General features: G+C 44.0%; 1 protein-coding gene across 1 annotated transcript in view; it reads left to right on the forward strand.

Moving 5' to 3' along the window:
- The window catches only part of SLIT3 (slit guidance ligand 3), a 502049-nt gene that overhangs the window by 470584 nt on the left and 17344 nt on the right, over positions 1 to 14121 (forward strand). The window contains exons 32-33 of the mRNA XM_086758841.1: positions 4790 to 5030; positions 7145 to 7275. Coding sequence (XP_086614967.1) covers positions 4790 to 5030; positions 7145 to 7275 — 372 coding nt within the window. The remainder of the gene's footprint in view (positions 1 to 4789; positions 5031 to 7144; positions 7276 to 14121) is intronic.

The raw sequence follows: 14121 nt of genomic DNA on the forward strand, positions 1-14121 counted from the left end.
AAGCTGCAAAACTCAGCCTAGCTTAGACACCACTTCGTAGCTCAGGGTAGGCTTGGGCAAGCAAAGTCATCGTACTGTCAACAGCAGAGCCAGGATGAACCTGAGGTTTCCTGCTTGCTTTCAGGTTTTTTTTGCGCTACTCCGTGCCACCTCCCTAAATTTCCTGCGCAAGGTGCAAGGGAGCAAGGGTCTTTTAGGAGATAAAAATTGCAGTGGGCACTAACAGGCTCCCTCTGCCAAGGCAGAGAGCAAGCTGAAGCCCCTCGTGTTCTCCATGCAGAAGAGTCCCTGATCTTGCTTGGTTTCAGGATTAAAATTCTGCCAACAAAATATCATCTGCTCGTTATTCTTTCCATGACTCCAGCCTTTTGTAGTTTAAAGGCCTGCTGCTCTGAAGGGGGTTCTGGAATTTTTTTTTCCCTCTCAAGATTGCATTTGCAAAGATGGTGATTGACAGAGTTCAGCCTTCTGATGTTCAGGGTTATAGACTCAACTGTTCATGAACCGTGCCGCAGGCGCTGGGCTGTGCAGCAAGGAGGTAACTTTGCAAGTATTTGAAGGCTGCGAGTGCTGATGAAAAGGAGACAACACAAGGGGTGGTCTCACAAAGGTAACTAGGAGACCCAAGATGATAATTAAAAAAGATTTTTGGCTAAGTATCAAGAATCATTTCCCAGCAGTGAGTTTGCAGAGTGACCTTCTAGTTATCTGGAGCTTACGCTGTTGTAATAAATGCATAGAACTGTAACAATTTTATGGTTGTCACGCTGCTGTACATCAAAGTCACTTGGAGTCACATGTTAGTAAGGATGTTAAAACTTATATTCTCACACGGCTGGACAAATGTCACTCCGGTAATTCTTAACAACGTAAGGCCTCATGCGCACCGTGGCGCACCTCTGATGACAGCCCCAACAAGCCACAGTCCGAACAGGCGCGTGCCTGTTCTCCCATCTTAGCGTTTCCTGTTCACTGCTCACATGTGGCTGTGCTCTGTGCAGCACCTGCCCTTATCGCTCAGCAACCTTTTGCAGTTACATAATGCACTTTCTTCCTGAAGAATTTTCAGTCTTTACTTCCCAAAATAACATGTGTTTACCCCCTGTAGATGAAAACATTTTGGAGAATTTGTGAGCCCCGTTGGATAGGACCTAACTTCCCAAACCGTCCCACTACCAATCAGCCTCACAGCAGTGTGGATAAACGTTGCTCTGGTGACGAAGAGGGCATCAAGGCTGCTGAGCCTGATGGAAAGCGCTGTTCCTCCATGGTGCAGATGCTTCAGAGCTCCCCTCTGGGGCAGTTTGCTGCAGGCAACTCAGCAGTGATGACTTAAATAAACGAGGTCGTACCAGGCAGAATGGACTTGGCCAAGCTGTGCATGTCAGGCTGTGCTCCACATTCCACTGCTGGGGAAATAAATAGTTTTAGTTATTTCTAAAAATATATTTTTTAAAATTAAAAATAAAAGACCGTGACAGACACTGTTGCTAATATAACTTCTAGAAGCCAGTAGCAGGACAGCTGCCCTTGTAAAGCCACCTGCTGAAGGAGTTTCGCAGCAAGAACGGGTTGTGCAGGGGTTGTACTGGGAGCTCGGAGAATCTTTCAGAGCAGCAGCAAGCACAGACACACTGCCTCTTGCAACATTTGCTTGCTGTTAGTGGAGGCTGCTGCGGGTCGCAGCAATTTTTTATTATGATTTTTAACTTCCATGAAATTAGAATTATATACACTGACTTGCCTTCTGCTTTCTAGTTGTTGCTCACAGACAAAACAAAACGATTGGCGTTAGGTAGAACAAAGCTAATGGGCTGGGTTAGCAGTGCTCCTTTCTGCTAGTCACCTCTGGAAAACGCATCACACCTCACATCAGGCCAGGGTGAAAGCCATCTGCGGGGTCAGCCCTGGTTAGATCCCATTGCTGGCGCTCCCGACGTTTGCCAGCCGGTCGCAAAGCCCTGCGCTGGAGAGAGAGACTGTACACGTAATGAAACCAGGCTTTGAACGGGAAGGTGCTCCAGTCGGACACTCCAGTGCCTGGCTAGCAACGAGGATGTGGCGCTGATGTCTCATCAGCTCTGGCTGGGTCTGAATGCTGTGCTAGTAGGTTACTATTTTTTAAATATTTCTTTGTTTTCTTGGAAGGGGGAATCCAAACTGTCTCTGGCTGCGTGGTGCTATGCCCCCGAGGTGCTCGCTCACCCTCCAGGAACGGGGTGGTCTGTGGGGCTCTGCCAAGAAGCTGCAGCAAAGGGTCCTGCTCAGGAAGGGAGAGTCTCTTAGTCTGTAACTATTTCATAATTGAGGTGTGTTCACAGAGAAATGGTCCCAAGAACAAATTTACTTTGCGAAACAGATCAGACTGAGCAAAGACAGCCATTTCCCACACACAGTTATTCCCCCACCCGGTACTGCCTGCCGCGCTCCCGTTTCCAGTGCTGCCCACCGTACTGACCCGTACGTCTCCAGATACTCCTTGGAGCAAAGCAAGTGGAGTTTACTGATTGCCAGCAGTACTGCCTGCCAGGTGACCCTTTAGAGATACCTTTGTCTAAATGAATAGCTTGGCTTATCCTTGTGCAAGATTATGCTCTTCTGAGGATATTTAGCACTGTCTGACAGGGTGCTGCTTTTCTGGCCTTCTCCCAGCTGCAAATCCCAAATATTTCCATCATTCAAGGCATTCTTCAAGTTTGCCTTTTGTACAAGTAGTAATGTAAAACCCGGTGTCTCTTCTCTCAGATGTGACAGAAGAAATGCTGAGCAATCTCATTGCTTTTGATGCAGGTCAGGATTTACCCCACCCGTATTTTGTTGTGTATTTCTCTCTCTTTTTTTTATTTCCCAGAGGCAAACCAGAGAGTGGTGTGTGTTGGGAGAACAGGGCAGGGATTTGGGCTCTCACTCCACACAGTGCTAAAGACAGAGCCATGGTACTCTGTGCAAAGTTTCACAGCAGAAAATGTGGAAAGGAAAGCAGCCATCTCCATTTCCTTCTGTTACAGAGGCAGCAGGTTCTGGTCTCTGTGGCTGAGCAAGATTGCTCTGGAGTACGTTGTGGCTGTTTTATTTGCTGTTCTTGCACATTGTGTGTTGGTACTGCTTACCACAGGGTGATGGCTTGGGTTTCTATTCTAATTGTGCTTAGGAAGGTTGCCTAGAAATTCACTGAGCTTCCAAGTCTCACCTGCTTTACTGGGGACGAGTGAGAGTTTTGGCATTTTTTGCTTTGTTTTTATAAGAACACTATTCCACCAAGTGCTCCCTGAACGGCAGGAAATTCCTAGTGGGATCTCACTGTTCCAGGACGGGGCTGATGGGTTATTCACTGCGTGAATGGGGCTGCCCCAGTCCCCTCCTGGGAAGCCCTCTGCCCCTGTGCTGACAAATGCTGTGTAACAAAGCTGGCGCGGGAGCCCGAGCCCATGGCCCTCACCGTGGCTGTCCCCATGTGTTCTCCGCAGCACAGCCTGACGCGCGCTCCCTGCTCCCCAGCTACCAATTTTTCATCATTTTACTGTTTACACATTTTCAAGCAGTGACAGAACGTGGTACCAAGAGTTTATGTTCTATCATCAGTACAAGAAGTGTTTCCTGGGTTTGGGCAGTGGTTTTAGCGAGAAATTTGGCGTATAGGTGCAGGGGCATGCCACGCGCGGCCAGCCAGCCTGGGTCCCTTTGCAGTACCCATTGATTGCACAGTGGGTGTATTGGGCAGAGATTTTTCATTTACTTTGTGCAGTTTAGTCTGACACATGACATCACTGTGAAAGATGAGTGCAGCTTTTTGCACTTTCTCCCTCTTCCCCGCTCCGTCTCTGCTGTTGTCAGTATTTCAGCGTAGCTCAGCCGTTCCAGCAGATAACCCGGGAAGCGTGCAGCCATGCCGAATCCAGGGAGGCAGCCTGGGGACTGAGCCATCGCTGCTCCTGGGAGATGTGGCCCAAGCCCAAGCCCAAGGTCAGAGGTTCCTGCATGTGGAACCACAGCACCTTCCTCCAGATCTGAACATGATTAGAGTTCACAAGTACTCAGATCTGGCATTTGATTTCCAGCTACCCCTGACTCCGGGAGAGCTTCCTTTGCTTCACATTTTTCTGATCTGTGACATTGCCACAAGCTGAGCTAAAATAAAGTTGATGATCCTGATGCTGTTAGAAACAACCAGTTCAGGGACGGTGCCCATCACATAGCGTGGTATCAATGTATTGCTTCTGAGACTTTTTAGCAATTGCCCATCTGTTGACGATACACTTTCTGATATACAGTAAAGCAAGTCAGGAGGCTGTAAGACCCATGAAAAATAGAGGATTTTCCCCTTGCTTACCACTTGCTTACCAAAAACAGAGGCAGACTCAAGTCACAAAGCCTAGGATGGGGACTTTTGGCTGAGGAGTGGTGCGTGTTTCTGGACGGCAGGGAGAGGAGGTGGGGAAATGTCAGGTTTGGGGTTAAGTGGCTCTCAGTTTTTGCTGGGAATGTCAGCACGGCACAGTGTGGCATAAAAGCTACTTTAGGCAGACTGCTGTACCTTGCAGAGCTAAATAACCAGTGCAAAGTGCAATACAGATTGCTTTCAGTATTTGAAGTGGCTCGTTCAGACGAAGCATGGGAATTTCTGTGCAGCTGAAATACTGTAGTGTTTCACACAGTACAGTGGGCCCATGGTAGCTGAATCTCAGGGTTGCTATACCACAGTAGTATAACATCAGCATCTGGAAGGGTTTCCTTCCTTAAAAACATGATGATAACTGAGCTCGCTTCTTCTTTCCTTTACCTTCTGCAGTGGGCTGTTCTGTGAAACCCCTCCGCCAATGGTTCTGCTCCAGACGAGCCCGTGTGATAACTACGAGTGCCAGAATGGAGCCCAGTGCATCGTTGTGCACCATGAGCCTGTCTGCCGCTGCCTCGCTGGCTTTGCTGGGCAGAAGTGCGAGAAGCTCATCACAGTCAACTTTGTTGGGAAGGATTCCTATGTGGAGCTGCCATCAGCCAAAATTCGCCCTCAGGCAAACATCTCCCTCCAGGTACGTCACACAGGACACCAGTTGCCGGCCCAGTGCTCTTCTAAGCAATAATACATATACGTGTATGTATTTTTTTATTCTGAAGGAACAGGGTCTGTTGGCCAAGATGCTGACAAAGTTAGAGACAACTTGTGAGCCAGGTGTCTGCTCTAAAATTATTGAAACATTAAGGAGCAACTAAGGCACCACTGTACCTTTGTGGACACATACCCTGCCTCCAGAGTCTCCTCACTCATTACAGCCTTGTTGTTACGCCTAAATTTGGTTTGAGGTCTAAGGTTCAGAAGGCATTGGAAAATAGATACCAAAGGTGCCGTGCTACTACTGTCATCTTTGTCATGTGGGTGAAAGGTATTGTGGATGGTTAGTCCAATATGATATTTAAGTGATTTGGAAGTTATTTGCATTCACAATCTAGTAGGCATTAAACTCTTTTTTTTCCCTATTATCCTAATTGAGGGAATAATTTCTAGCTTTATACATTTTCTAATAAAGAGATGTGCAGAGCACACGTATGACATGACACATCTCTTTCTTAGGCCACTGATGGTTAATCTGGACTATTTCTATGCTAGATTCACCTGCAAATGAAGCATAACATTTCAAAAGATGAGAGAAGAAAAATCATCCCTGTATGTTTATTTTATTGCATTTATTTTCTCAGTTTGAAAAGACTGTATTCCACAGTTGGAAATCATATTCTAGACTTACTTGATGGAGTTTGGTTGTAATTAAAATACCAATGTCAAGACATGGGAAAAAAAGACAATTTCCACATTAGGAATAGATTTTTAAGGGGTGGTTCCTGCAAATTTTATTCTAATGAAAAAGAAAAACATAATTAATATTTATCTTTTCTTTAATAGCTTAAGTACACAGTTCATATGAAAATGAAGCTGATCATGTATATTTGAAACTTCGGTTTTTCTTCAAAATTCCCTCACAAAAGAGATTCTAAAATAGGAGCACTCTAAAATATGGCTCCTCAAAGGCTATAAGTCAACTTTAAAGCTGAAAATCTGGACATTGTCATCTTAAGGGTACAAAAGACGTTATGTCAGCCACAGCTTGGAGAATAAAACTGATTATTACAGAAAACACATGCAGGTGATGTTCTCACTTCTTGTTTCCCAGGCTGAATATTGTTCTTGCATCCAGTAATTAATCACTAGCGAATTAAAATTAGAGTACAACATTCATTATTAAGAACAGACAGAAGAAACTTTATCTAAAAGTGCTGAGGAAAAAAAAAATTATGGGCCAAAGGATATTATTTATCTATGAAATGCAAACAGATTTTTAAATTTACTGTTTAGTTTTGGCATTTAACAGCCATTATAAAAACTAAGCAAGAAATCTCAAGAAATATGTCCTGTGAAAATAACAGGCAGGTTGTATCAAAAAATCCCATTTTGTCTCCATCCCCACCCCCCCACCTTGTGCTATAGGGATATTTGAGAGCTGGGGTCTGGAAAAGCAGAGTCCTTGTTTTTTGATTCAGTGTTCAAGATTATTTTTTTTCCCTTGGTGTACATCAAAGCTAGAGGGATGAGGGCTACTCTGTTCTTCCTGACTCTCTGAACGTCCCATTTGAACTCTGCGTGACTTGCTAATAACTGGGATTGAGCGAATAACTCACAGTTGTGCTAGTTGTGGGGACAGGTCCTTCTTTTCTTCTTTGTGTTCCCAGAAAGTTTGTCAACAGATCAGCACTGAAATTTGTTTGCTTGTGATTTTGACGCACTCCTACTGCTAGAGTTTATTTTCTAAGCTTTCACTTCAAGCTGGGGTAGTAGCTGAGAAATAAACTCATCCGTCTCCAAAAATACAGCGACAGTCTGTTGACAGGGATCAAATAAATCGCAGCTTTCACCTCCTGAAAACTGGTTCTCATTTTCAATGGGAGTGCCATCCCTCAGTGGAGGCTGACCAGTTGTGTATGAGCCCGCTCAGTGTCACCAAGAGCTTTTTGTCTCTCATGCTCTTGCTCTCGTTGTTGCTTCTATGTATGATTTATTAAATCATATTTAATGATTTTGGTATGATTTTAATATAGGTTTATTTCTTTTTTAATCATTCTCAAGCAACCTTACCTAGTTATTGATGTTTCACAGGTAGCAACGGACAAGGACAATGGCATCTTACTGTACAAAGGAGACAATGACCCTTTGGCTCTGGAGCTGTACCAGGGACACGTGAGGCTCATCTACGACACGCTGAATTCCCCACCTACCACAGTGTACAGGTAAACAGCCAAGCTTTGCCAAGACAGTTGATTTCCAAAAAAGATGAGGAGGTAGGATTTTTCTAAGAAATGTACATAGGAGAAGAACCTTTTATTTTACTTCACTGATCTCTTTTCTGTATTTAATTAAATAGGAAAATCAGAATAAAGGCTTAGCTAGAGGCTGCATAGTTAAAAACTGGCATTTATAGGCAATACCAGTGATATCGTGTCCTACTGTGATTGCAGGAAAATGTTGTGTTTTCTCATCTACCATAAAGGTTTAGTTTCTGGTAAACGTTGTCCTTGAAATAGTTCCAAATAATCAGTTTCTTTGATGTTGATATTTAGCATCAATTTACTGTACCAAGACAGAACAGTGACTGTGCAACTGCAGGATTAGGCTGTGTCAAGTAGGAGGAGAAGGGCTGAATTCCTCTACAGGATGAGTATTTTCAAAACTCTTACCTATGTCAGTAGTCACTACACAAACCGTGAAAAAGCACAAATTACAAAGGTAAATTGTAGGGCAGTTTGACCTCAGACACCTGATTTTTGGGGATACCAAAACCACAGTTTTTATTAATTAGTCAGAAGAAAAAAAAGCAAATGTAAACGTGAAACCCATGCATGGTTGTTTCCCTAGGAAAGAGAGATGAGCTGTTCACATCTTCCACTGTTCCTTTAGCAGCCCTGTTACCTCCCTTCTGATTTAAGCCCTGTTGCTCCAGTTTGTTCTGTGCAAACAAGCAGTTGTTACCACATGGAGCCCTTTTGGGTTCGGTGCAGTTTCATGGGACTGTGTACGCAGAAGAGCTGGATTTCTCAGCCCACCTCGCTCCTCAAGGGAGAGCATCCAGTTAGAGCCAGTGAAAGGATGCTGTGAAGTATCGCGAGCCAGGACGTGCCTTGTACTTTTTCTGGAAGGTCTTCTCAGCGCTTGATAAAACTTGGGTCTTCCAGAAGCATGGCAGCGGTGCAGAGCTTTCTTTACGGGGAACAGTGACTTGTTTAAGAAAGTGAGAAAGCACTTTCTGTATAAAAGCAAAGTGGACAATACCAATACAGAGGTGTCCCCAGGAGGAGCAAAGGCTTGTCCACTGTAGGAATGAAACAAGTTGTTAGTGATTTTCACCAGCTGGATAGGTGTGACAAATTTCTCTGTGTGTGGCTGCTAATCCTAATTGATTCCATGTTAGAGCAAAGCTGAAGTTGTTAAACAGTTTTACGCTGCTAATTAGAACCCAGGGAAAAGCTCATTATGTGTGGGCAGCGCAGGGGGTGACGGATCAGTGTGGATGCTCGTTCTCCGTTGTCAAGGGCAGAGCGGTGTGGTGACAAGAGCTGTTGCCACCATCACAACAACGCTTTATGGATCTGCTGCCTTCTGGCAAAGTTGCCAGAGATGGCGAGCGGCAGCATCCTCATTATTCCTGCACCCTTCATATTGATCAAGGAGGAGGTCTCCATTCAGACTGACACCTCATTACCATAAGATTAATGGCCTGTTCTCCACATTTTGTACCGTGTGATCTGTTGAGATGGGGAAGAAGCTGCTTAATACGATGCTCTTTCTGAAATGTCACTCTAATCTTTTATTAGTTTAAGGAGTGGAGCAAAATGGGATTAGCATGGAGCTTGATGGGAAAAGATTCGGTTGATTGAGAAAAACTGCAACTGAAGAATGTCAAAAAGGGCCTCTAAATAGATTAAAAGACTTGTTTTCCTAAAGGGCTGAGGAAGGGGGAGGAAACTTGTTTCTCTCCTTAGAGTTATAGGATTTAAGAGCAGAAGGCACGAGTGGATGTGGTCTGACCTCCCTGTATGCCCTGTTTGACTTTTAGCTGAGGCGGAAGCTCTGTTTGACTAAGACATGACTTCCAGCTTGGTGCTGAGTTTGGAGAGGAAAACACCAAAGATGGAAGATCCCACATTTCCTTTAGTGGCTTGGTCAGTCACTTCCATTGGTCAGGCATTGGCCATGATTTCTGCGTGGTGTTGCTAATACCTTCTGGGTGTTTTAGAGGCTTTCTTCAGGGAAATGAAAGTCCTTTTATACCTGGTACTGGCTCCCATGCATTCATCTGTACTTTTGACTGTGTTGTCTCCTAACTTGTGTTTTGATTAAATGAATAGCTGACTCAGTGTGATGAACTTTACCTAAAGCTTAAGAATTTGGGGAACTCTTTTCTGCAATGTCTACAATTTTTCGTTTTTCATTAAAAATAAGGTTACCAGGAGAACCTGAAACATTCAAATCTCAGCCTCACCATTGGTAAACAGTTTGCCTTCTCCATGGCCTACTCCTTTCTGTCTTGTTTAGATGCCTCACTTAAATCTCAGTCTCAGCAGAAATGGACTGTTTGCTTTTGAGAAGCTCTGCGGAAAGACTATTAGATTAATTTTCAATAGCAGTATCAGGCACTGCTATCCTCCAAAGGGGTCCACTTCTCAGAAGAGATGAGCAGTGCTTTGGCTCTTGTTTCTCCTCAGAAGACTTTGCCAAAAGAGGAAGAGGCCTTAAAATCCTGCCTGGTGGGAACTGTGCCAGCTACAGCTGCAGGAAATCTCTAACTGACCCGGTCCTGTGTTGTAACTGAGACGTTTTGCTGGCTGTTTCAGGTACTCCCATGATGGGATGCGGGAACGCATTGGCAAGCCGTGGTATCTGTAATTCTTCATCAGAGTCTCCATGATAAGATTTATTAATAGTACTTAAGAATTGTAAAATTAGCAAAGTAATTGGCGAATAAAGGTACTGTCCTGCAGGGATAAGATAAAAGCTGTTGTCAGGTTTGGAAGCCAGCAGCAAGGTAAGGCACACTTGGTGGCAGTTTTTGGTAGCGTTCAGCAGAAGGGCGCTGGAAGGATGAAGTACGCAAGGTATTACATTGCAAAACTCTCCCCCAGCCCCTCAGCACGCAGCCAGGGTGAAGGTTTGTACCAGACACGGGGTGTGTGCTCTGAACTTAATGCTGCAGCGTGTTCTGCAGCTGGCATCACTTTGCAAAACCATTCCAGGAGACTGAGGGCAGGGATGTTGCATAATAGTACATTGCAAGCAAGCTGGGGAAAAGCAATTCATTTTATTTGCCCTGTGAGGGCAGGTTGTCTCTGGCTCTTGGAGTGGACCTGTTCCTGTATCTTAGTTGCTCCTTTGAGCAGAACTGCAGTACAAAGTTAGCCTGGAAAAGGCCGAGATTAACTCGCTGTACGTTCAGGTTTGCTGTACGTGTATTCATTTCTATGGTGTGTTTGGATAGAAAGGTTAAAGTTGACATTGGACTTCTCTTTCAGTCTGCTCAGATAAAGGTCAGCAAATGTCCAATGGAAAAGACTACCTAAAGTACATTGTTATTTATCATCATGTTAGAAAGAAATACAAGTTAACGCATGAATATGCAATGATTGAACTCACCCTTTTAAAAGAAAAGCTGACTGGTCTGTTAGTGGAACTGCTCACTTGTAAGCTGCAGAATAACCCTTTCCTGAACATCATGGGAAACATCTTGTAAAAGATCCATTTTTGAAGTAGGATTTCTATTTGTTGTTCCTTTTCTTCTATTTAATTGTTCTACAGATGCACAGATGAGAACAGAAGCCTGAGTGCTCTGTTGACCTCCTGGTTTCTGCACTGGTGAGAGTCACTCTTCAGTGCCGTGGCAGTACTCAGTACTGAGCCAACAGCGAGGTCTTGAAATAAAGTGAATCTTTTACACAGATACCCTACCTTAGTTTAAAGATACCAACTGATGAGGAATGTGCTGCTTTTATTTACCACCATGCTCCAATTGTTAAAGGTTTGAATGAACGAAGAAGATGTAATTCTGTAGGTTCAGCATTCAGCCATTGACAGTTATCTGTTTAACTCTGCTCTCTAGGGAGAGCTTCCTATTTTCAGTCTTTTTTCCGACATCTGTTCCTTGAACCAGAGATAAGACCTTACTTGTAATTTTTTTCTGATGGGTCTTATGCTACTACACAGTCATATTGATTTGGATACTAAATTAATCCTTCCTAATAGAAATGGAAAACAGAACTTTGACACAAACTACTAATGTAATTTCCTCCAGAGCTGCCGTGTTGCATGCAGACTGTCATATCTGGTGAAGAGCAAGATGCAGACATCATTGGTGTAAAATCATGTTTTCATGCAGGCTTCCTGACGGCAGTGAAAAAGGAGGCAGTTAGGAAAACATAAGAATTAATTGCATTTGTCCTTCTGCAGAGCCTACACCCAAATTACATTATAATTCCTTTTAAAAGTATCCTTGCATAATCTGGTTTCAAAAATGCTACATCATGAAAAATATTTCTTACAGATTGTTTTCCTGGGCTGGCTAATTCTCACATAGCATAGGTGGATGTTGTGGTTGAAGCAAAAGGCCTGAAATAAGGGAGCTTAAATTCTTTTTGTATCTGCCTCATATATGCTAACTGTGGGATGACAAATTAAATCTGTTTCTCTGTGCACAAAAATTGCAGACATGCACGAATGTGCCGCAGGTCCTTGGAGGGTGGGGTTCCTTCTCCCTGCAGGCTGTGGAGCAGCACAAGGCTCTCACCCCGGCAGCATGTGCAAACCGCCCGTGCCGTTCCACGTCACTCAGCCTCCGTGGCGGCTGGAGCCCAGGGAGCAGCCTGTGTGGCCACCGGCACTCATCCAACAACAGGTCCCTGGCCACGCCACTCCAAGAACTGAAGTTTGTAGTACTCGAGGATTTCGGTCCTCTACTCAGATTTCATAGACTTCTCCATGCTTCTGTTGCTGAGGTTGAACAGTTGCTTTGGTGATGGAGGAACTTCCACACCTTCCCAAGCTGTGGGAGGTGGGATTTCAGTGTAATTGCCCCTCTTTAGCTGCAATTGCTTATCTGCAAAAAAGCCTGGAAGGCTTCACTGTTAATTCATTGCCTTCTAGGAAGGACTGTGCTGGAGGAGTGAAAGCATTAATTATTCTTAGCATCCTTATTAGAGCTTGTCAAACCCAGTTTTTACCAAAAGTCTCTTTGCAGAGCTTACTGCATGACTGGTCCTTTTCTTTCTAATACCTGCACAGTCTGCAGCTTGTGCTGCGCTGGTCCCCGGTGGGATTCCTGTTCGATACTTCTGGACGGTCTCTAATAGACTGGTTTTCAGAGATTTCAATGAGACGTCACTTAGCTCCTAACAATTCTGCATATTTGCAAGCCATTTTATTGTCTCTATCACACACTTATTTTTTTCAAGTACTCCTTAGGGATTTTGCATCAACTATAATGCAAGAAGCACGTATTAATATCTGACCTGCACAGTGAAAGCTGTAAAATTCAAATGTACTTATACATCTTGCATGAGCCAAGGCAAAGGACAGATAAATTTTTTTTTTTGCCTTTATAAACACCTTTGGTGTATTTGAATGGGACAAAAAAGACAAGTACATGAGTTCTTGTCAAACTACAAACATCCCATTTCCTTAGTTTTTCTTGGTTTTATTTGTGGTAGGGCAGTGAAAATGTAAGGCCAAGACTTTAAAATATCATGTAACTTTTATCATTAGATTCAGAATCAAATATTTGCTTTCATGAAATTCAGAATCTTTCTTCTGCTGACATAAAGCTTCAGAAGGGTAAAGTTTTGTCCTTCAGGCTGCCTGAGGACTTAGCAGGCAAAATCTTGTTAAGCTGAGTTAATATTTTTTCTTTGTAAATCTCTTCAGTATCATTCTGATACTAACCTTACACGTGTGTAGGGTGTTTCAGAGCGAGATGTTTTGTCAGGAGGAGGCAAAACCTTTCACAAAGCAAGTTGGCGTTGACGTGTCTGAGTACCAGGTATGGGAAGGTAGGAACAGGTCACCTAAAGCCACTTGCCCTTTTGATTAGGAGCATGGCCACTACACCATCGCTGTCACCTTCATGAGTGTTTTTTAAAAAAATCAGAATACTGCTGCAGACCCAAATCTACTTCAAGCAGGTGGCAGAAGACAGTCCTCCAAAATTACTTTTTAAGCAGACTGTGCTGGCTGTCATGCACAGACAACATATAAGGAAACTGTCAGTAGTTTGTGTGTTTTGTTAGGCAAATTGATTTGATGTTTTCTAAACCAGCCATCCATACGCTGGTCTGTGCCTTGTCACTGCCTACCCGTCCCCTGCGCAGCTCTGCCTGTATCTGCCGGCAGCTCTCTCCCAGCTGAAGGGACAGGAGAGAAGCCGGAGCAGATGTGCTGTGTCCATCACCGCCGGTTGCTTTGTTGATGAGCAGCCTTTTAGGAAGAGCGATGCAGAACAGAGGGGTGCAGTGCACGCATATACATATAAGTTTAGTGCAATAACATTATAATGCTGATTTCTTTCAACACAGAATAATAATAAAAATGTAATGAACTCAGCAAGACGCTGGTATTAATCCCAAGAAGAAATGAGAGGCGATGAGACAGGGATAGTTCATAACTAAACAAAAGCGGAGGGGGAGACCCCCAAAATGAATCAGTGTGTTAACATCTCCTGAGTTCAGCCTCTGGTTAGAGTCTGACTTCGCAGCATGCTGGCCTTGTGCAGCTCCTCTCTCTCCTGACTGCACTGGGCGCTTCAGAGGATTACGCCTAGAGATGGAAAGCAAATCCTTCACAGTTACAACATTTTGCTTTGCATTCAAGAGCATCAAGCAGGAAGCTGTTTGCTCTGGGAAGCCTGCTGAGCTCTAGAAGTAGTTCAGCGCCTTGCAGGTACTTGCTGGTTTTCATGTTTGAAGTAGTCCTGGGTTTATGTAAAAATGAATGGTGAGGCCAAAAGTTATTCTCTACAGTGACTTGAGTATGACTAAAAATAATATGGCTCTATCATCTAAAGAAAATTGCTGCTGCTAACACAGAAACCCACATTA

The sequence above is a fragment of the Chlamydotis macqueenii genome, chromosome 14 (assembly GCF_036417535.1).
Source record: "Chlamydotis macqueenii isolate bChlMac1 chromosome 14, bChlMac1.mat, whole genome shotgun sequence".
Lineage (NCBI taxonomy): Eukaryota > Metazoa > Chordata > Aves > Otidiformes > Otididae > Chlamydotis > Chlamydotis macqueenii.